General features: G+C 38.5%; 1 protein-coding gene across 1 annotated transcript in view; it reads left to right on the top strand.

Moving 5' to 3' along the window:
* LOC100393595 (short-chain dehydrogenase/reductase family 16C member 6) overlaps window positions 1-22907 on the top strand; it is a 32722-nt gene extending 9815 nt beyond the window's left edge. Inside the window, exons 3-7 of the mRNA XM_035276824.3 lie at window positions 4525-4656; window positions 12052-12151; window positions 12563-12707; window positions 19721-19846; window positions 21349-22907. Coding sequence (XP_035132715.2) covers window positions 4525-4656; window positions 12052-12151; window positions 12563-12707; window positions 19721-19846; window positions 21349-21475 — 630 coding nt within the window. The 3' untranslated portion in view covers window positions 21476-22907. The remainder of the gene's footprint in view (window positions 1-4524; window positions 4657-12051; window positions 12152-12562; window positions 12708-19720; window positions 19847-21348) is intronic.
* Window positions 22908-24256: the final 1349 nt, after the last annotated feature.

Raw genomic sequence — 24256 nt, 5'->3', positions numbered from 1 at the left:
TGCACCTATAGCAGCTGCAGAACAGTGAGGGATGCTACCAGTTTCTTTTTCTGCTATCTTTGTCCCAGAATGATGCCTGCCAAATGTCAGTCTTTTGGATGTAGAGGGGTCAGGGAGCTGCTTGAGGAGACAGTCTGTACTTTGTAGGAGCTCAAGTGCTGAGCTGTGAGCTCTGTTGTTCATTCAGTGCTGTTAGGCTGCTATGTTTAATTCTGCTGCAACATAACTCATAAAAAAACCCTTTTTTTCTCAGATGCTCTGTCGGGGAGGGGGGTTGGGGCTTTCCTTGTGAGTGTCCGCCTCGCTGTCCTGCCCAGCTAGGAGGCAGTCTAGTCACTATTTGCCTGCCGAGGCTCCACCCTGCTGGTGTGAGGTTTGCCCTGTTGCTGCAGGCTCTGCCTTGCTGCTGCGGTCTCCGCCCTGCTGCCACGGGCAACGCCCTGCAGCAGAGTCTCTCTGTTGTAGCAGGTTGCCTCAGCAATGGCAGGCTGTGTCAGCAATGGGCGCGTACCTCAGTAGGGGCGGCTTGCCTCAATAATGGCGGGCGCCCCTCCCCCACAGAGCTGCGGCCTCAGGGAACCCCTCCACAGGGAGCGTTTGGAATTGCCGTTTTATTTGTCCCACTGTGCTACCCCAAATGCTGTCACCCTGGAATCTCCTGGGCTGGCTCACTGTCCAAGTCCTGTTCAGTCTCAAGTTCAGCCCTCTCAAGTCTCAGGTTGCCGGTTCAACAGGGCACCCGGACAAGCGCACTTTGTGCAGACTGCTGTGTAGCGCCGCCACAGCACGGGCCACCGCCACACCGGCCGCTGGCTGCACCAGCCAAAACCTCTGCCTGGCATCCCGCGTCTCCTCTATACCTAGGAATTTCCCCGTTCTGTGGGCAACAAAGATCCGTCTGGAAATGCGGCCCTGACTCACCCCTTCTGCGCATTGACCACGAGCTTCAATCCTGGGTTGTTGTCACAGTGCCATCTTGAGTCCTCCGCCCATTTTCTTGTTCTCTTATCCACTATGCCATGACCCAAGGGGGCACAAACACTTTGATAACGGAATATCTGAGGGATTTTCTATCCCTTTGGCAATCTAAGCTCTATATATGGAATTCACTTATGGATCCATTCAAAAAACATTGATTGAATCACTCTGTGACACCTAACCTTCTGAAGCACTCTCTTCACCCTTATCCTTCATTGCCCATTGCCTTCTTCTCGATTTGATTGTCCCATAGGATTTGTTCATTATAATTCATCATGAGCTAATGCAAATATGTGTACTGTAGATCCTAGGCATATTTTAGTACACAGCAAGTGGAATCAAAGTTAGTCCACATTTGTAAACAGTAAAGACATGTGACCAGAAAAGTTCATACATCGACGAATATATCTGGGCTGAGCTCGGGAATTAGACTAACAGAGCTCCAGTCCCAGTACCACTAACTAGCCAGATCAGGACCCTGGAAAAAATCTTGTCTGCCAAAGTATTATCCCATATAGTTTTTACCATGAAATAGTGCTATCATTTTCTCCATTTTACTAGTGATGAAGCAGAGGCAGAGAGAGTTTAAGGAACTTACCCAGGCCATAGAGCAGACAAGTAAGGGACCCCATTACCTGGGTCAGACCCCACGCTGCATTCCCAAAGGGACAGCAACAATATGGGCATAATCGAAAGACCCCTTCATAATCCACTTTCTTTGATCAAGTATTATAGTCTCCTGTCCTCTTCCCCCACTGCCAACCCCTAACAAATCTTTTCTTCTTGGTCAACATTTTCTTGCTATCAAGTAGAAAACTAGGCTAAAAACTTTAACCTAAAATTATCTTTTCACATTAAAATGTTCTTTCTGCACTCCAATAAATAGAATTTTTCTCAGCCAGCTACTTTATATGCTTTTTTATATAATTTCAATTATGTAGAAACTCCCGAGAAACCCAAATACTGGGTTTGTACTTCAAGGCTTTCGACAAAGCATATGCATTACCAGATTCCTTGAAATCTGCAGTAATATTGAATAGCAATAACAACATTCTAAAGGTGCATAGTAATTAACTTCCCAAAATCAGATTGAGGGAACGGTCTCATCTCCAACATAGAAAACCAATATACTAATAAATTGCTTTTCTTAAGGTAAGTAGGTTCACAATTTATTTTCAAATGTCCAGGTTCAATCAATCATTAATATTTATTTGTGTATGTGTGTGTGTGCACGCACACATACACAAGACTTGCTTCCTAAAGCAATAATCATGTTGGCTAGAAAGAGTAGTAAATTTGGGGGAAAATGGCTTTTTCGTGTGAATTTAAATTGGGTGTGAATCACTGTTGCTCCTCTCAAAAGCTATGGGTCTCTCGGCAAGATCTTAATTTCTCATAGCCTCTGTCTTCTCATACTGCCTCTTGAAGTTACAGTGAAAATTAAATCTTATGATTGAGATAAAATTTCTCTTGGCTCTGTTGCCCCTAAGGCTCAGGGCTTCTTAAACTGGATGACAGCAGCCACTGGGCTTTTCTTAAGTGTTCAGGAACATAGTAAGCCAAAGACTCCACCTCCTTCTTGGGTCTCTGTCCCCACTTCATTGGTATTGATGAGCACTTGCTCACACTGATTGCTTCACCAAACCAATGGGATGCCCTTCTTTAAAAGTTAACCTTTGCGAATGTTTTCCCCTATGCTGCCTTCCTCTCTGGTAGAGGAGTCCAGTTCCTCAGCCTAGCATCAGCTCAGCAGTATTAACTATTCCTTTCCTAGCTTGTTCCAATCGACTACATTCGCAGCAATATCTAATTCTCCAAATCATGTTATCTGGCAGGCTCAACATATAGCAATGCATGGTGCAGGAATTAGAAAATCAAGTCAGGGGAGGCAGTGCTCCTTGTTTAGAAATAAAGATGGTTGTATCAGCTGAGAGATCCAGTTCAGGGGAGGAAAGTCTTAGTTGTTGTTCAAACATACTTCATGCTTTGCCATTGGATCAGCTTTCTCAGTGCCACCTACAAAGTCATAATAACATGAGTCAAAATGGTGAAAGGGAGGAAACCAGTCCCTCAGGTGTTTTTTGGAGCATGTTCTTCTCTGAGAAGGGCTTGTGGTATATTGCAGATCGTCCAGGTAGATGAGGTGGGCAATGTAAGGCTGGTTGCCTCACCAGCAGCTCGGACACGCCCATCCCTCTCCCCCGCCTGAAAATTACGTCACCAGAATATGCCCATCATCTAACTCTGCCTTCGAAATCCCCTCTGCACTTGGCATTCAACCCTGCCCTTGGAAATCCCCTCTGCACTGGGCACTCAACACAGCCCCTGGAAATACCCTCTGCACTCTGCACCTAGCCCGCCCTTGGAAAGCCCCACCAAAACCTGCCCAATAGCACATTGCCCTGTCCGGAAATCCCGCCTACCTACCTATAGCAGCTTGCCACGTGCATGTCCTGTTTCTCCACAACCAATCAAACGCCTTCATTCCCTATAAAACCTCATGCCCAGAGGAGTTGGGTGTGACTTCTCTGGCCTCTTTCCCTGGGACCACAGAACCTTGCCTAGGTGCGAAATAAATAGGCATTTAATCTTTTTGTGCTGGCCTCGTTGCCTCATTTTTAATTTGGCAGTAAACCTGGCAAGACAATAACCCTTACACGCAACTTAGGAGGGGAGGGTGAAGGAAAATGAGGATGTAAGAGGCAAGATAGTGGCACAGCTGAGGGATTCAAGGCAGTATCAGTCACAAAGAGTAATTAGATTCAACAGGGTCCATTGGATAGAAGATCATAGAAATATGGAAGTCCATCAGCAGCCGATCAAAGGCATCCATGTTTAGGATGTGTTCATGCCGAAAACTGATCAGTCCTGAGGGGATGAGACAGAGGAGTAAGGGAGATGATGCCCACAGAAGTAGGCATTAGACACCCACTAATGTGGCTGTGCTGTGGAACAGGATGTGCTGTGGGACAATCTGAAGGCCATCTTCAGGGAGCAGTTCTGAGAAATTCAGGGAGGCAGCGTCACTCAGACTCCACTGCTGTTAGTGACCCAGGAACAGGCATTCACTTAACAGAAATGGGAGGTGGGGAAAATATGCTACAGTATGCTGCAGGCCATCTCCACACAAAAAATCAAGACTCTTTCAACAAAATGGCTAAATCTGTTTTTTTAAAAAAGATAATTTGTCTAGCTGGGCACGGTGGTGCGTGCCTGTAATCCCAGCTACTCAGGAGGCTGAGGCAGGAGAATTGCCTGAACCCAGGGGGCGGAGGTTGCGGTGAGCCGAGATTGCGCCATTGCACTCCAGCCTGGGTAACAAGAGCGAAACTCCGTCTCAAAAAAAAAAAAAAAAAAAAAAAAAAAAAAAAAAAAAAAGATAATTTGTCATAAATTTACCTTAAAACTGCCGAATTTCTACATAGATGAAAATATCTAGTTTTAGATGAACTGTATGAAGAAAATGAGAAAAAGAAATCACTACTTGGGAAAATAAATATCAAAATGCAACCTCAGTTGAATTAATGCTTGCCTCCCTCTGGCCAGGTCAGGAAAGAAGTTGGTGATGTCACCATCCTCATTAACAACGCTGGTGTAGTCACGGGAAAGCTCTTGCTCGATATTCCAGATGACATGGTGGAAAAATCCTTTCTTGTAAATGCCATCTCTCATTTCTGGGTAAACCTCTTTCTTTATCATTTCTCTTGTTGGTGAGTACAAAAGTTCCATGCATTCATATAAACACCTGTTTATGTATTTGTCTGTAAATATACCACTTGGAGATTTTCTATTGAAAGATGTAGGGTCTCAATCCTTGCTGGGTTTACTTGCTATGCTTTGCCTGATCTTGTTTTATTCCAAATTATCAGAGAAATTTCCTTCCCTCTATGTTCTTCAGTTTGATCCCAAGATTATTAGCTGCTCAGAAATCTTCCCACCTAAATACAAACCAAGAGTGACAGCAATTATACAAGAGAGATTTAATTTGGCCATGAGAGCAAAGGGAGCTTGTGCAAAGATAGGGGCTATTTTTAGAGCGGTGGTTTATGTGCACACAGAACTGGGCATTCTAATAAAGGAATTAAGGGCGGGAGGAATCACAATCACCACCCATTATTGAGCACTTGCAGCCATGATGCTGTTTTCATTCTCATTTTACAAATAAGGAAACTGAGGCCCAAAGTATTTCAGTGAACTCCCCAAGGTCAGGCAACTGGTAAATGGTGGCCCATGGTTACAGAAGGAAGAAGTGTGAGAGAAGGTAAAAATTACAGACAGGGAATGAGGGAGTTCATGATTCAGGGGTGTCTTTCCTGAGGCCTGGAGTGGTTTACACAATGCAGCCCAGTAGGGCTGTCTTTGATGGTGGAAATGCTCTTCAACTGTGCTTCCCACTATGATAGCTTCTAGTCATCTGTGGCTACTGAGCACTGGAAGTGTGGTTAATGGACTGAGGCACTAAACTTTTAACTTTATATCCTATAACCTATTTAAGTGCATATCCATCTGTCTATCTATTTATTTATTTATTGAGACAGCGTTTCTCTCTGTCGCTCAGGCTGGAGTACAGTGGCATGATCTCAGCTCACTGTAACCTCCATCGCCTGGGTTCAAGCAGTTCTCCTGCCTCAGCCTCTTAAGTAGCTCAGACTACAGGCACCCACCACCACAACCAGCTAACTTTTGTATTTTTAGAAGAGACAGGGTTTCACCACGTTGGCCAGGCTTGTCTCGAACACCTGACCTCAGGTGATCTGCCCACCTTGGCCTCCCAAAGTGCTGGGATTACTGCCTTGAGGCACTGCGCCCGGCCTTAAATGCATATTTAAATAGCCACACATGCGTAGAGGCTACTTCCTTGGTCAGTGCAACTCTAGAAAGTGGGTAGAGGCTGAAGGAGAGAGGAGTTACCAGAGGTGTTTCCACCAAGAGGGTTCCTACTTGATGCTGCCAGGGAATGAACAGGCATCAGCGGCAGATAGGGCCTGTGGGAGGAACAGGGGCTGAAACCAGGGCCTTGGGAGACATGGGGAAGTGAAGACAGGTATGGGTCTAGTCCTCTGTGTCTCCGAAAATAGGACCTTGGAATGGGCTTCCTTTCAGTCTCCTGGTTCCTCCCTCTGTCTACTCTACACTTTCATACGACTCTCCATGGAACTCAGAACTAATTCTTGGTCTCCTTCCTTGGTCACTGGGAAGCTAATGGGAACCTCCACTAACCTATTTTAAGCAATACTCTGTGAACACCTACCACAGTGCTTGCCATATAATACATTTTCTGGAAACATTTGTGAAAACCATGGATTCCTTTCCCTGTACCACCCTCCCTCATTTCCTTCAGAAAGACAGGATGTCATCTTGGTAAATGTAGCTAGGGTACATCCATTACAATCACATCACAAATCTATAAATCATCCTGATTCCTCCCCTTCCCTCAACACCAGCATCCTTCGCTGTCCCTGCACTACGTGCCCAAGTGCATGTCTTTCCTTCCTGTCACCAGCCCCTGGGTCAAGCTCTCCTCGTCTCTCACCAACAGCTCCTCAGAGCCTTCCTCCTTCAACACTGGTGCCTTCCAACCCATCTTTATATGGGAGCAAGGTAATCTTTTCAACACATTTATCAAACAATCATCTCATTCCACAGATTAAGAATATTGAGATTTCCAAATGTACTTAGAATAACATACAGTTGCCTGTTATGGCCTCCCTTAGCTGTCTCTCACCTCTCATTCTTTCCACCTTCTGCTCACTTTTTATATGCCAAGGATCCTGGTTAAACTCCAGAGAACATCAAGCTCTTTCTCATCTGAGGGTTTTTGTACAAGCCGTTCTGTCTCCAACAGGAGTATGCTTTCTCCTGACTCACATAGTAGTTCCTTCTCATACCTCAAACTTCATGTAGTCTCTGAACTTGAACCTTCATGTTGTGTATGTGCTGTTGTTTGCCTTGAATCCTCTATGTAGGTAGTGGTAAGAGCTATTAATGAACACACATAAGGTTTCTGGTTGTGTGTCAGCAAATCTAGAGACAGATGATACTGAGCAACTGCTGAAACCAGAGAATCAACTTCCATCAGAAGATGATGGAAGGAATCTTGATTCATCTCAAGAATTAGAGAGATTTTTAAAATTTTGTTCCACTGCTCTTACTAGCTCATCTATTCCAAGGCCAAGAAAGCAAATCCAAGAAATATGTCTCCACCAGGTGCTACCTGCAGTAGTACTTCTGGGGAGAAATTTTACTGCAGTTCTTCTGTAAGAGATTTGCTTTTGTTTCTTGAGGTCTCCCAAACTCCCAAACCTGCCAAGGCTCCTGGTCTGCCAGGAAGTGACCTCCCTTACTACCTGTAAGGCTGGAAGGGGGCCTGTGATCTATAAAGCAGGTATCAATCCAATTTCCTGAGGAGACAGATTTGAGCAGCAACCACCATCCCTAAAAAGTAGACGTGTCAGACGTGATTCAGTTAAACTTATTCTTAAATGGGCATGCCTGTGCTCTGGTTGCATTACCAAGCTATTCATTATATCCTGGAAAAAGAAGGCCTGGTTCTTACTGAATGTGTATAATAGGCCCATCACCATGAAAGACGAAGGATCTCAGTAAGTCATTGTAATAGAATCTGCCCATTGCCTTGAGTAGATTTGTGGACAAGAGCAATTAATAGCTTTCATATTATCTGTAAAATTAGTTTGATTGTATATGAACGTACGATAATTAGAATAAGTTAAATTTCATTCTGTACATTTTTCTAAGCTTAACCTATTGTGAAAACATTTATCTAAATTTCAAGTACTAAAATTATCATCCTTACATTCCTTTGAATCTTCACTTAGTTTATAATCTAAACTAAGATCCCCCATAAGATATTTTTCCCTGATTTCTGGAGTTATCAGTTGCACTAAGATAGCATTCAAAAAGTTTCATTCCACCTTGCATTAGTATAGCTTCCTGAAGAGAGAACTGAAAACACATCAAGAAGAAAAAGGGCTTGCTCACATGCCCATCAGAAAATAGAACTCTGGCCACATTAAATTTCCCTCACTGATGCTGTGACCCAGCCATATTCCACTCATTCTGTTCTGCCTGCTGCTGGTCAGGGTCTGCTTTCACATAGGCATCTGCTGCTAGACTAAACAGGTTCTGTGAGCCTGGCTCAGCCCCAGACATGACCTTGCAGAGGCCTCCTCACTGTGGCAATGTCAGCCCACACTGGGAAGCCCATTCCAATGAATCATTCCTCGGCATTGTCCAGCCACACTGCAACTCCAAGTGTGCCCTGCGCTGTCTTCACAAGGCAGTTTCCAGTGTGTGGTATTAGAAGCCTCCAGGCAAAAAGAGGAAGACTAGAAATTCCCTACTAGTGACAAAACTGAATGACTCTAGTCAATTTATTCCAATAACTAAAAGTGCCAGATTAAGAAAGTGGAAACTGCTATGGGGCGTAAGACACAATTATTTTATAAGGATTTGGTTACTTATTATAGCAAGAGCACTGACAAATCCTCAGGGTCTTTCCATCTGTCCTGACAAGTATGCAGTCTCTGATTAAATATATTTGTATTAATGAATTCATCCCAGGAAAGTTTGAGTTTCTCTTTTGGATTTGACAGTTTTTCCCCACATCTCTTCAGGGTAGGTCCTAAATAGGGTTCAGCTAATTAAGAAATGTGAAGCATACCCAATATACTTCATTTCCTCTGGCAACCCTGCTGCTGCTCATTGCCATATGATGAAATCAGGCCAAGGAACAGACCATGGGTGCTTTGGTCACATAAGAAGTACCAAAGATGACTCTGAATGCAAAAACACCTCTATAGATTTATGTTTCTAAACAGAGACTATGGAATAGCTGTGACTGGCCGCCTTAAGAGCCAGAGTGACAATAGTTTTGTTTTGATTTTTAAATAAGCCTAACAGCACCTCACAGTATAGTTATTAAGGGGTTTTAGATCTTTCAGATGTGGCAAATTTTGGTTATTTGATTTAACAAAATGTTAATTAGGGCCCAAGAGCTCAGAGTAAGTATATTTTGACAAGGTAAGAATCCATGCTCTCTGGGCAGAATACACAAAACTCAAAAATAATCTTCCAATATCTCTTGTTTATAACAGAATGGAATATTCCAAGAGATTTTAAGCTACCAGTTTCATCATCTTTATCATATTTAAGTTTCTTTTGTTCACGGACTTTAATATGCTCTTATCCTTGTGAATGAGCTTAAACACACAAAAATATATGTATCACTATGTAACTATATTATTTTTAGCTTTCAATGATCACTTTACAATATAAACAACTTTATCATATTAAAAGTTAAGGTATATACTACATTGAATTTACCATCTCAATTAAAGCTTTACAAAAACAACCAAGTTAAAATGGTGCTGAGTGACTCAACCTTTTCTCTATGAATTTTAATTTCCTTTTAATTGTATTGGTAACCAAAAATTTCTCCTAAATTTACCAACTTAATATTATCATAAACTCTTCAAGTCATTTAAGTTATACTACAGAGCAACACAATCACTGATGATATTGAAAGACTGTCAAAGGGATGACATTGACAAGTTATAAAAGGAAGGGCAGGTGCAGTAACTAAGCGCAAGCGACTTGCGACACTGAAGTTCAGAAACATCAGTCCTTTCACAGTAAAGTCCTCATTCACTGCAGCTCAACTGAACTGTACGCATACTGTGTTCTTTGTAACCAGAAATGTTTTTGTGGAAACAAAGATAATCTGTCTGATCCATACATAAACCAGTTTTCAAAATTTTAGAAAGTTTGTTAAATTGGCTTTTCCATGAAAAAAAAGTCTTACATAAATGCAATAAAATGAAATCAAGCAAATGTGATGTTTGTTTTCATTACATCCCACATGTGATAAAAGCAGGAAATCCTGATTAACAGGATATAGCTATTTATCAAACAAAAATCATGTTAAACAGGATACAGCTGTTTATCAAACAAATCTGATTTTCTAATTTGTTCACAGATTTACTTTGATTAGGAGTAATGTGCAAACCTAGATTCATATAGAATTCTGTGTTAGTTTCCCAGGCACTAAAAATATTTTCCAAAAGGTAAAATACATTTTTGGCAGCTAATTGTTGACTCAACACTTATTTATATTCCCTTTTCTTCCCTTTAATAATAGATATACATCTAGTGAGCACTAGTTATTGGTCCCTAGGAGCAATTCATCTTCTAGAATGTCCTAAAGAACTGCTCCACTGGTACACAGGGCTGCAAATTGAAGAGACGCTTTTCATTACCTACTCCTTTTCCCTCTAAGAGGGAGAACTTTTCTCAGTCGAACACACGAGAAACTAGCTGCAAATTCAGCCGCAGTCAAAAGTAAATACACACAGATACCTTTGCAGGAAAAAAAAAAAATTGGTAGAGAAAAGCAAACAAAACTGAACTCCCAGGCCTGGCGCAGTGGCTCACACCTGTAATCCCAACACCTTGGGAGGTTGTGGTGGGTGGATCACTTGAGTCCAAGAGTTTGAGACCAGCCTGGCCGACATGGCAAAACTCTATCTCTACAAAAAATACAGAAATAAGCCAGATGTGGTGGCTCATGCCTCTAATCCCAGCTACTAGAGAGTCTGAGGCACGAGAATGGCTTGAACCCAGGAAGCAAAGGTTGCAGTGAGCTGAGATCACACCACTGCACTCCAGCCTGGATGACAGAGACTCTGTCTCAAAAAGCAAAACTCCTGAAAGTGGCTACATCCCTGTGAACAGGTAACTTCCTATCCTCATCATTTTTTTTTTAATTTGACCAGTGTTCAGCTGTATGACAAACTATTATAGGCCACTGCTTTCTTCTCTCTCTTACTCTGGCAAGTTTCACTGCCCCCAACTATGGGATTTCTTATAAAGGTAGCACTGGCCCACACCTTCAACTGCACTTCTCGGCTTCACTTTCTTCAAAGTTTCATACACTTTCAGATTCCAATAGTGGTGCCACTGCTGGGCCTCCATACCTAGGCTTCCTGTCCTTAAACCTAACTGGGTCTACCACCAAACACTGGGCAGATGTCTTCTGGGCCTCCGGCCAGATCTTTTACACTTTTGTGTTGAAAGACAATAACCAGCTGTTGTTGTTTTTACCCTACAGTCATGACTGATGCAACCAGAATTTAATTTTTGAAAGACAAAAAATGTTGCAACTACAAGACACAGATGTATAAATTGTCACCACGCTTGGACAGGAAATGTCAAAAGAGGCCAATTTTTCACATCTAAGCAATAACTCGTCAATTAGTTCTCTGGAGCAAGGTTACTGAGATAAAGAACATCTCAAAAACCAAGGTCTCATTCTTGGATTCAGAGCTTGCTTTCTGTTCTACTGGCCCCTTGTAGCTGAGCACATCTTGGCAGTCTCTCCAAACCTCTAAATGCAAATATCTGAAACTGTTAACATTGTAAACCTCATAGACACAGATGATGAGCATTGTCAAGGTTAGATTGAACTCATTTATGGGGGATCCAGTACAATAACACAGCCAACAAGATGATGATATTAGAAACTTGGAATTACATAGCGAATGAGAAAAGGAGTGCTGATATAAGAATATATCTAAGACATGATAGTGCTTTACTTACCAGGGTGTGTTTAGCTTGCAGTGAAATTCACTTTTCCCTGAACCATTCCTCCCATTCTGCTAAACCATCAGGGCAAGGGCAGATCTTGTTTAGGGTAAAGCCAGGAAGGTAAATGTAATAAATTTTAATATAAATTGCTAAAATCTACATAGAAAAGTTCAGCATACCTAAAAAACTAGGTTTTAATATTTCTAGCCAAGCACAAATATAAAAGATTCATTTGATTCAATTAGTATAGTTTATTTCAAAAGAAAAAAAATCAAATAATACAGATTAGCATATAATAACCTTTAATCTCATTGAAACAATGATTATATGGTACCTACTTTTCTACTGCCACAGGAGGTAACACATTATGGTGTTAAATAAATATTTTCTAAATTAGTAAATTTATCAAATATAAAGCAAATATAGTAATAAATAAATGAAACATTGACAAAATGCATTTATACCTTCCAGACTTATAAGGCCTTCCTTCCTGCCATGATTAGAACAAACCATGGGCACCTGGTTTGTATTTCAAGTGTAGCAGGACTAGCTGGTATTAATGGACTATCAGGTGAGTACCTTGTTTCACCATGTGCCACAGAACTCAGAAATGAGGACTCTTCCAAGATAGATAGAAGCTCTTCCTGCACCAAGGGGAAACCTCTAGAATATTTGGCTCTATTTATAATGCCAGCATTCTTTTCTATTTCCAGAAGGAGATAGAAATTCATTCTTTTCAAAAAAAAATGAATATGCCTATTGGCTTACAGGTCTTCTTGGGTTAGAAAGCACTGATATGATTTCCATCTTTTTGTTGGGTAAAGAGTGCGGAGTGGAGTGCTTGGCCACATCAATTGGCTCTGACAGGAATGCTTTGTCCCCGAGGACAAGCCAGAGAAAGAGGAAGGCGATTCAAGTTTTAAAAAATTCCAAGAATTAACTCGTCAGGCTCTATTACTAATAGTTTCTCACTCTGTTTCAGATTATTCTGCAAGTAAATTTGCAGCCTTTGGCTTTGCCGAATCTCTCTTTCTTGAATTAACTATTCTAAAGAAAACTGGGATTAAAACCACCATCGTTTGCCCACATTTCATCAACACGGGAATGTTTGAGGGCTGTACGACCAAGTAAGTTAGCTCTTAAAGTAACACTTGCCTTAACATAATCTTCCGGTATATGTCATCATCTGATCATTGCCAAGTTCTGAAACATGGAAAATGAAACAATAGAAGCAATTTGAATGACTAATTTAGTAAAAGAAAACTTCAATATGCATGAAATTTCTTAATTTATCCAATTTAAAGACAATAATATAGTTATGAAGCTTGTGGTATAGCAAAAATTTAAACTTAAAATACGAATCAGTATATTAAAATATAACAGAGAAATTAATACTGAGAACTTTGAAAATATTTAGCTTTGTAGTATTGAGAAGATAACTTTTTCCTAAAGGGAATACAAAGGTATAAATAACCTCAAAAATAAAGTATTTTATAAAATTGATTAATACATGGCGGAAGTATTGCAGAGTGACATTTTGGTATGAAGGTTAAATTAAAACAGTCCAAACTAGAATGCAAATATAATATGAGAGCTTTTACATAGGGAACCAGTCAATGAGTATATTGAAAAGCGTAAACTTGATGCAAGGACAAGTATAGTGACTACAATCATTAAAAAAGAGACTGACACAATCCAAATCACATGAATCAGCTATATTTGTGAGACATAGAGACAGCCAACAAAAAGGCTCGCTAAGAGGCAATGAAACTATTTAGTCCAGTGAAGCTTTAAAATTAAATAGAGTTCCAACAAGTGATCAAGAGTTGACAAAGTGTAGAGGGGAAATGTCTCCCCAAAGAGACATCTATTAAGCTTGTCAAAATTAGCAAAGACAATCATTTAAAATTTCTAGAGATTGGCTGTGTGCAGTGGCTCACGCCTGTAATCCCAGCACTTTGGGAGGCCAAGGTGGGTGGGTCACCTGAGGTCAAGAGTTTGAGACCAGCCTAGCCAACATGGTGAAACCCTGTCTTTACTAAAAATATAAAAACTAGCCAGGCATCATGGCACATGTCTGTAATCCCAGCTATTCTGGAGGCTGAGGCATGAGAATCACTTGAACCCAGGAGATGGAGGTTGCAGTGAGCCAGGATCACACTACTGCACTCCAACCTGGGTGACAGAGTAAGATTCTGTCTCAATAAAATAAAATAAAATCTCTGAAGAGTGATCAAAGGGCATGCAAAAACTCAAGAAGCATTTGTTGAATACAATGTATGGAAAGTCAATAAGAACACTAAAAGACCACAGCACTGGGGCTTGGGATTATCCCTCTTGCCCTGTGGGATAATGTTTCAGCAGACTTGACAACCAAGTGACAGTTCTTCCACCCTTTCTGGGGGTGAAAGGGCTATTCTGGGTAGTTTGATAGCTGGTAGAACATGAGCAAATCCTATTTTTGACAGCCCCATGCAGTAGAAGACCTGTATTGCATAGATAACCTCAGCCAGAGAGTGCTTGATCATTTTGTGAAGGGAAAGTCCAGAGAGGGGCTCTTGGTGAAGAAGGCAGTTCCTTTCCCAGAACAGCTCTTTGTTGTGACAGACTGCTCCAGAAAGCTCAGCAGCCAAGTGTCAGGTTCCATCTTCCCCAAATTCCAGGATACTTGTTTTGGGTAGATTTCCTAGGCAATGAATATTAGCAGATCCCTTTCTTCTAGGTCTAGGCTGTGGAATATCCATACAGGTTAGTGGTAGTAGCTGATTGCCAGTGTAGTTCCTGTCATCTCCACCTCTGACCCTCACATCCTGATTGATACGGACAATTTGGGTAAAGTAGCCATGGAAGAGTAAGTTTTATATCACCCTGATCTCCTACTCCACAGCATAGAGTAACCCGGTGCCAGGTGAGTGTCAAAGTCTCCTCAAAAACTTGTATCTCTCTGCTTCTGCCACAGGACCTGACTTCAATTGGGTAAGACCATTAATCAGAATACAAAAAGAACAGGACAACCAGCTAGCAAATTGTGGAGGTTAAGAGTTGGGTGTGGCCGGGTGCGGTGGCTCAAGCCTGTAATCCCAGCACTTTGGGAGGCCGAGGCGGGTGGATCACGAGGTCAAGAGATCGAGACCATCCTGGTCAACATGGTGAAACCCCGTCTCTACTAAAGGTACAAAAAATTAGCTGGGCATGGTGGTGTTTGCCTGTAGTCCCAACTACTTGGGGGGCTGAGGCAGGAGAATCACTTGAACCTGGGAGGTGAAGGTTGCAGTGAGCCAAGATTGTGCCACTGCACTCTAGCCCAGGCAACAGAGCAAGACTCTATATAAAAATAAATAAATAATAATATATAGAGAAAGGAGCAGAAAAAAATATTCAAAGAAGCAATGGCTAAAAGCTTCCTAAATTTGATGAAAAACATTAATTTACATATTTAAGAAACTCAATTAACTCCAAGTAGGATAGACACAAAGGGTTCCAAAACCAGACATATCATAGTCAAAATGTCAAAAGACACAAACAAAGCTATATCTTGAAAGCAACAAAAGGTTATTGTGATTAATGACTGATGCCTCAACAGAAATAATGGAAGCAAAAAGGCAGTGTGATAACATGCAAAGTACTGGGGGGGAAATTATCAACCAAGAATCTTATATCCAGCAAAAAGTCTCTTTCAAAAATGAAGGTAAAAGGAAGGCAAACCGAAACAGATAATTTGTTGCTTAGTATACCACCTCACAGGAAATACTAATGGAAATTCTTCAGGATGAAAAAAGTGACTCCTGAGAGTAATCTGAATCCACATGAAATAAACAGAGTGACAGTAAAGGTGACAAAGTAGGTAATTTTTAAAAGACAGTATAAATGCATATTTCTTTTCCCTCACTTCATTGATTAAAATACAAATTTTATAATAGTTTTATTGGGCCTACCCCATATAGAATCATAATATTTTTGACAATAAGAGTACAAAGGAGGTGAGTGGGGACAAAGTTGTATTGAAGTAAGTAAATGACACCAGATGGTAACTCAGATGCACAGGAAGAGATGAAGAGAACCAGAAATGAAGAAGGTTGACACGACAAACCCTATAAACATATACTTGTTCTCCTTCATTCTCTCAGCTTCTTTGAAACATAAAACTTATAAAGTATTAACTATAATAATGTATCATTGTGTTTGTAACATATATAGCTGTAATATGTATACAATAGCATAAAAGTGGGAGAGGCAATACAGCTATATAGGGGTAAAGTTCCTACATCTCACTAAAATTAAGAGAGTATAAATATGAAATTGGTTCTGATGGGTAAACATGCATATTATGTGCCCCAGAAAAAAATATAATTTTAGAAATTATCAGCTGGGCACAATGGCTCATGCCTATAATCCTCATACATTGGGAGGCTGAGGCAAGAAGATTGCTTGAGCCCAGGAGTTTGAGACCAGTCTGGGCAACATGGTAAGACCTTGTCTCTAAAATATACATATATATCTTAGTCAGGCATGGTGTTCCATGCCTGTAGTTCCCAGCTACTCAGGAGGCTAAAGTGGGAGGACGGCTTGAGCCCTGGAAGTCCAGTCTGCAACGAACTGTGATTGTGCCGCTGTACACCAGCCTGAGCAACAGAACAAAACCCCATCTCAGAAAAAAATGATTAAAGGATGTCCCTGTGATCAAAGGGCATAGAGCGTTACAAGCTCCTTATGCTTCATAGACATCTGTAGAATGCTCCACCCAACAACAGCAGAACACACGTTCTTCTCAAGCACACATGACCCAGTCTCTGAGATAGACTGTAGGCTGAGCCATAAAACAACCATTCATAAATTTGAAAGGAATAAAATCATGCAAAGTATATTCTTCAAACAAAATAAAATTAGAAATGAAAAACAGAAGAAATTTTGAGAAATTTACAAATACGTGGAAATATGACTAAAGCTGTGCTTAGAGAAAAATTTATTTAAAAATAAAAAACATTTTAAATAAACAAATAATCTTCTACCTTAAGAAACTATAAAAAAGAGCACCCTAAATTCGAATCAAGCATAAATAATAATTGTAGCAGAAATATATGAAATAGAGAATGGAGAACCGGAGAAAAACACAACATTAATGATCAACAAAATTAGCAAAACTTTAGCTAGACTGACCAAGAAAGAAAAAACAGAGAAGTCTCAAACTAATAAAATCAGGAATAAAAAAGAGGACATCACTACTGGTGACATTACAGAAAGGAAGAGGACTATAAGGAAATACTACAAAAAATTACATTCCAAGAAACTAGATAACTTAGATGAAATTGAATAATTTCTAGAGAGACACAAACTAACAAAACTGACTTCAGAGGGAAAAAACATCGGAATAGACTTAAAACAAAGATTTAAATTAGTAAACTAAAAAAAAAAAAATCCCACAAGAAAAATCCCAGATCCAGAGGGCTTCATGGAAAATTCTATAAAACTTTTCAAAAAGAATGGCTACCAATATTTTTATAACTTATAAAAAAAATAGAAGAGGACTGACCACTTCCCAACTCGCTCTATGAGGGCAGAGACATCACAAGAAAATAAAACCAAACTACACAGAGACATCGCAAGAAAATAAAACCAAAGATCAATACCTATTATGAATATAAATACAAAAATTCTCAATAAAATACCAGCAAACTGAATCCAGCAACCTATCATATTAATACATCATGATCAAATAGGATTTATCCTGGAAATGTAAGATTGGGTTAATATTTAAAAAGAATTTAATACAGTACGTCATATCAGTAGAACAAAGAACAAAAGCTGCATGATCATCTCAAAACACACAGAAAAAGCATTAGACAAAATCCAGCACACTTTCATGATAAAAACACCAAGAAAGTAGAAATAAAAGGAAACGTCCACAACTTGATAAGCAGCATCTATGAAAAACCCATAGCTGACATCATATTTAATGCTGAAAGATTGAATGCTTTCACCCAAGATCAAGAATAAGACAAGTCTATCCACATTTACCACTCTGATTCAACTCCTGTTCAATGGAACATTTAGACAAAATATAAAATAAAAGGTATTTGGATTGGAAGAAAAGGAGCAAAACTGTATTTTCAGATGACATGATCTTGTATATAGAAAATCCTGAAGAATACACATGCACACACACACAATTACATCTACAAAATGAATTCAGCAAAAGACAAATATTCAAAATCAATGTACAAAACTCAATTGTATTTCCATACATCTGAAATGAACAATCCAAAAATGAAATTAGCAAAATAAGTCCATTTAACAACAGTATCAAAAATAATAAAATACTTAGGAGTAAATTTAACAAAAAAGTGCAAAACTTATCCTATGAAAATTACAAAACATCTTCAAAAGAGGTTAAAGAAGACTTAAATAAAAATAAATCCCATGTTCATGGATTGGAAGACTTAATATTGTTAAGATAGTTCCTCAAAATGTTAAACATAGAATTACTACATGGCCTAGCAATTCCACTCCTAGGTATATATCCAAGAGAAATGAAAACACATGTCCCCACAAAAACTTGTACATAAATGTTCACACAGCATTATTCATAACAGCTAAAAAGTGAAAACAATCCAACTATCCATCAACTGATGAACGGTTAACCAAACTGCGTCATATCCGTGCAACAGAATACATGTGATGCAAGAATTCAACAAAACTCAATAAAAGCATTCTGTGAAAAGTAATTGATTATATGGAATTTATAACAAAAAGTAATGCATATTTTATTATTCTTAGTAAATCATGTACTATACATGTTTTATATAAGTAGCATTTATAATAAACATGCCTAGGTATATACATAGTTATAGCTAATATAAGTATACTCTATATACATTTTTAGGTTATTTTCTTTACTTTGTTTCTAACATTATTATTAAAATAATATTAGTAAGAATTGATAATATGTGATGAAGTCTTATTAAAAGCTAGAGTGTTAAGATCACAGAAAGAATATGACCATCCAGGATAAGGGAGCATGGTACCCAGAGAAGGCAGTGATGATAAATGATAACTTTTATAAAATTGATGTCCTTAGATAAACAAACATAACAATGAAAGTCTCCAGAAGAAGAAAGATTCACAATCCTAAAATGGTAGAGAATTAAACAATGATCTGTAGATTCTATTTTTAAATAACCACTGGAGCCCTTTAGGCCATATTTCTGAAAAACATTTAGGAGAATGAAATATAAAGACTAACTGTCAACATTCAATTGTGGAAAATTGATCAGACTCCCAAAATCAGCTGAGATAATCAGAATTTTTTGAGGGGGATGTGGGTTCAACTAATTAAGCAGAATAATATAAAAGTATAAAATATCAAAGTAATAACTTAGGTGACATTTATTTATATCCTGATCCATTTCAACTACTGATTTCAGAAACATCTATTTCTGTTTAATGTTGTAACAATGATCTACCTAAAATGATACATTACACATGTTTAAGAGACTTTTTGGTAAGATAAGTTTGCTATTTTGCTTTCTTTTTTTTTTTTTTTTAAGATGAATCTCACTCTGTCACCCAGGCTGGAGTGCAGTGACACAATCTCTGCTTACTGCAACCTCTACTTCCTGAGTTCAAGTGATTCTCCTGCCGTAGCCTCCCAAGGGATTATAGGCATGGGCCACCACACCTGGCTAATTTTTGTATTTTTAGTAGAAACGGGGTTTCACCATGTTGGCCAGGCTGGTCTCAAACTCCTGACCTCAAGTGATCCACCTGTCTCAGCCTCCCAAAGTGCTGGGATTACCAACTGGCTGCAATTTTGCTTCTTAATAGTATATGCCTATTTGATGTTTGAGAGGAACAGAGAGGGTAGAAAGAAAAAATCTACAAGCAATTACTTCCATCTGTTTAGACTATCACACAGCAGAAAATCACCAAAGCAGGAAGTTCACTCCAGGAAATTAAATATATTAGCAATGGTCCCAACACTGATCATAAGAGAAAACACAAGGCAGTTCCTAAGATTTACATTTTGTTTCAGTATTTACAGCTGTATCTTACAGTTCCATATCTGAAATTTAATGATCAATGCCCTATGATGACAATGAAAATACCATTTTGCTGATATCACTATTTGTTATTGTTATTCCAGGTATCCGTTTCTGTTACCAATTCTGGAGCAGGAGTATGTGGCCAAAAAAATTGTAAATGCTATTTTGGAGGAACAAGTTTATTTATTGATACCCAAATTTTTATATATCGCATTGATTCTTAAACAGTAAGTTAATAATGGCCTCACTATCATTCTGGTTATTGTGAACATATTGTCCAAACACGGCTACCTCTTTTGCATGGAAAGCAACTTTATGTATTTTTTAATGGTAAGAGGAAGAATCTTAATAGTGCAGAAACAACTTATCGAACTATCGCTGTGTCTTGGTTGCTTCAGACACTGACTAAATTGAACAATTATTTAGGTCTTGCAGAACACACATTATTTTGTTTTAACACAAGTAACACAAATTATTTGGGGATTTTTGGTTTTTTTCTATATTTTTGGTTTTCATCAACTAGTTTGATTAGCGTAGAGCTCTACTTTGAAAACAAAGGACAAAAAACACAAGCGTGTTGCTAGAAAAAATATATTAAGAATATTTTACAAGTTCTTCATTTTATTTTGTGAAATAGCTCTGGCAACTTCATACAAGGCCTGTGCTGTGACTTTCAGGTATTTGTTCATGGTTTCCACCCAGGTCCACATCTAGCATTTATGGGGTGACTACTACCTGCCAGCTACTGTGCTGATCGCTTTTTGTGAATTTTATCAATTGAGGAAATCTGAGGTTTAAAGACAGTAATTTTTGCAGGGTTAAACAACTAATATATGCTACAACAAAGTTTCAAACCTAAATTTCCAATTTGATTACAGAGCTTAAGTTCCTACCCTCAGGAAATACTCCTCCTCTGCTATAAGAACTAGCAGAGTAGAAAGCACAAGCAGAGATTCACTATTACAAAATTATGTTATTGATAAACACAGTACTTTCCTGACTATTTATATCTATCCAATGTATTTCCTATGCAACCTTAGCTACCCTGATTGCTTAGCTAGGTCCCTCAGTGTACATTCCATCACAGCTGACCCTGGTTTTTGGCACACTCATCACACCTGTAGTTACTTACTACCTTTCATGCTTCCTGAGGACAAAAAATATTGTCCGAATTGTTTCCTGCTCCTTGCCTCAGCCTAGGACAATACCTAATGTGTAATTAGCATGCCATAAATATTTGCCACATCAAGTTGAATTGAGCAAAACTGAGCTGAAGATACAGCCTCTATCCTCAAAGAACTAAAACAATGGTTCTTCATCTTGGATGCACATTGTAATTACCAAGGGAATATTTAAAACCACGGATTCCTGGTCCCTACCCTCCAGAGATTCTGCTTTAACTGGTCCAGTTTTCTTTCTAGATTTTGTTAGTCTCGTAAATAAGGATATATGTAGTCTTTCCACAGAACTCAAGGGATGTTATATAGAGATAAAGTGTGGCCTGAACATTGGGGCTTTTCAGAGCTCCAGTGATTCCAAGGTGTAGCCAGGGCCAAGAGCCACTGGCGTTGAGGATGGTGATGGCACTTGGATGTGACATAGAACTATTCTCTTCAGCCCTCCCATTAAGTGACATTTTAAACTTTGTATAATTTGCACTTACTCTTTGCAAAGTAGTTAATTTTACTCTTCTGAAAAGATTATAATTTTTTCTCTGCTTTTCTCCTAGAATAATGTCTCCAAAAATATTTATTGCCTTTTGTGACTACCTTGGAGTGTACACTTGCATGGCTTCTTTCAAAGGGAGAAAGAATGCAAATGAACTTCAGACTGAAACTGAAAGGAAACACCAATAGCTTAAGCCTCAAACATGGGAATGAAAAGGTGTTACAAGGATGAACTATTTGCAATTCTTCATAATGCTCAAAGCATCACAGGAAGGAATGGAAGCTTTCAAAAGTGTCCATTTTTTTTCCTGGACATAGTTTACACACCAATTATTTTTCTAAGCATTCAAGTTATCTATCCATTTTTTTAACTTCATAATTAAGAACATTACAGTATTTTCAATGGAGTTTGAACATAATATGTTCATATTAATGCAAGTTGACCCTAATTTAATTTTAAAATAGGTAATATATGATAAGTTCGAAAGAGAGATAATTATAACTAGTGACCTTATAAGTCAGTTTTTTATGCTGATAATTTTTCAATGTCAGCTTTAAAAATACATATTAATTTCATAATTAAGAAAAATAATATTTGCCTCACAAAGTAATGGCATATTTGTGTTGCCTATTTGTTCCTAGAGTTAGATGTTTATATCAAGGCCTGTAATAGAATTGAACATGAATATTTGATAAAATAATCTGTAACTTATCATTTTTGTTATATCTGAATGTGTCAAACAACTTTTAGCTCTTTTACTCCACTAAAGAAAGTGTACGTTATAATCATATACACTACTGGTTTGAAAATGAATGCTATTTTAACTGATGTATTTGAATACATGAATAAACATCCTTTTAAAATCATTTATCCTCATGAGAAATGGGCACATGTGCTAGCTGTGCGGCGAACATTCCAAACAATGTCACCTCTGAACTGGAAATGGTTCTTGAGCTGTAATCACTATATAATAGTCTAGCTTTGTCTCCACTGGGCTTCAGAGCTGCTGAGTAATGGTAAAACCAAAAACTGAAATTCAAAATTAAAGTATACATTCAGTTAACCAAAAAGTGAGCACTTATTTTATCAGATCTATCCTAGTATTTGGGACATAATATTTCTACATTCATGCAAACAAAAAGCATAATATAACATCAGATGAAAAAACTTGAGAAAAAATTTTAATTTAAAACAGGAATAAAACATTCCAAACAAGCAATATTTGTAAGAAAATAAACTTATCATTTAACAACTTTTTGAGCAAAATCCTAAAATTTTTGTATCTCTGCCTTCTTAAATGGACAATTTAACTCTTCTTTTGTGATGCAGGAGCATTAACAGATCTTTGCCTAGGTCAATTGACACCCAGCAGTGGCTTTTGAAGGGCCATTTACTTCCAAATAAACTGATCCACAACCCCTTACTCAGGTGTCAGAAGACCTGACCTATCAGCTTTTGCTTCACTCAGCCAAGAATGTATCCTGCTACTTGTAAAGCTGAACCCATAAGATGTACTGCTAACGGCATGCCTCATATGTCTAGGTATTTGTGAGTTGTGTACACAATGTTTCACTACTGAAAATATACTTTTAAAAGCTCTAATTAATGGGCACAAGAAAATAAAAGCACTTGAATTAAATACTTTATGTGAAAAAAAGAAGAGACTAGTCAAATGCTTTTTCAAGTTTATGCGACTTAACTAAAATCTTTAATAAATAAGCTAGTTTTTAAATTATCGGTAAAGTATAATAATATTAGAATATGTCTTAAGAATTTCCAGCATACATTGTTTGCATTTACTAATTAAGCCATTTCATACTTATCCCTGCTAAATACTATAAGGTGTCAAAATTTGGCATAGGGGTTACAAATCTACAAACACAGCTCAAGAAAGAATGATCCCTGCCATGTAATCTTTAATAAATAAGATCATGATACTGGTTTAATGAAAATGGGTACATCTTGAATCTAGTAAGATTACCATAACTGCTAATCTTGTAGCTTTAGGAGGTCTAGTCTGCAGGCAGTAAGCTTTGTTTGGGGAAGGAACTGGTATCATCTTTGTTTCAAAGCTAAACTATAAACTAAGTTCCTCCCAAAGTTGCCCAGGAATGAACAAGGACAGCTTGGTTGTTAGAAGCAAGATGGAGTCGGTTACGTCAAATCTTTTTCACTGTCTCAGTTACAATTTTGCAATGGTCATTTCATAACTTTAAATAATCAAGGTAAATGATTAAAATAATATAAATAGGTAAATGTAATGGGATAAATACTTGTAGACAAACTTGTCATAATTTAGAAACTAAAGTTAAGTTAAATTAAACAAAAGGTATTTCATTATTTTGATATTTTCCAACAAAATATATTTGTAGAAAAACATTCTTTCTAAAAAAGAAGGTGTGTCCTTTTTGAAAAAGGTGAAAATTTTTTTGTCTAATTCACAATTCTTTATTTTTTCCAAGACAGAGTCTCACTCTATCACCCAGGGTGGAGTGCAGTGGCGTGATCTTGGCTCACTGCACCCTCCACCTCCCAGGTTCAAGTGATTCTCCTGCCTTAGCCTCTTGAGTAGCTGGGATTACAGGTGTGTGCTACCACACCTGGCTAATTTTTGTATTTTAATAGACACAGGATTTCACCATGTTGGCCAGGCTGCTTTGGAACTCCTGACCTCATGCCTGGCCTCAAAGCTTATTTAAAGGTTATGTATAAAACAAGGTAAAAGGAACCAGAAAATAAGAGAGATGTAAAAATAGTTATAAAAATAAATTGGCTTTTTTTGGTAAGAAAGCTTAAAGAGAAATAATTTTATATGAGAAAGAATTTTGTATGGTAGATTTAGTCTTGGAATAAAGACTAGCTTTTTAAGAAAGAGGGATGTACCCTGCCAGAGCCACCACTGCCAGTGACATGTTCAAGATTTTTACTTCCTAAATAATTAATCAGATTGACTTCCCCCAAGATGGCCA

Source organism: Callithrix jacchus, chromosome 16 (genome assembly GCF_049354715.1).
Source record: "Callithrix jacchus isolate 240 chromosome 16, calJac240_pri, whole genome shotgun sequence".
NCBI classification, from domain to species: domain Eukaryota; kingdom Metazoa; phylum Chordata; class Mammalia; order Primates; family Cebidae; genus Callithrix; species Callithrix jacchus.
This window is presented reverse-complemented; position numbering and strand designations above follow the sequence as displayed.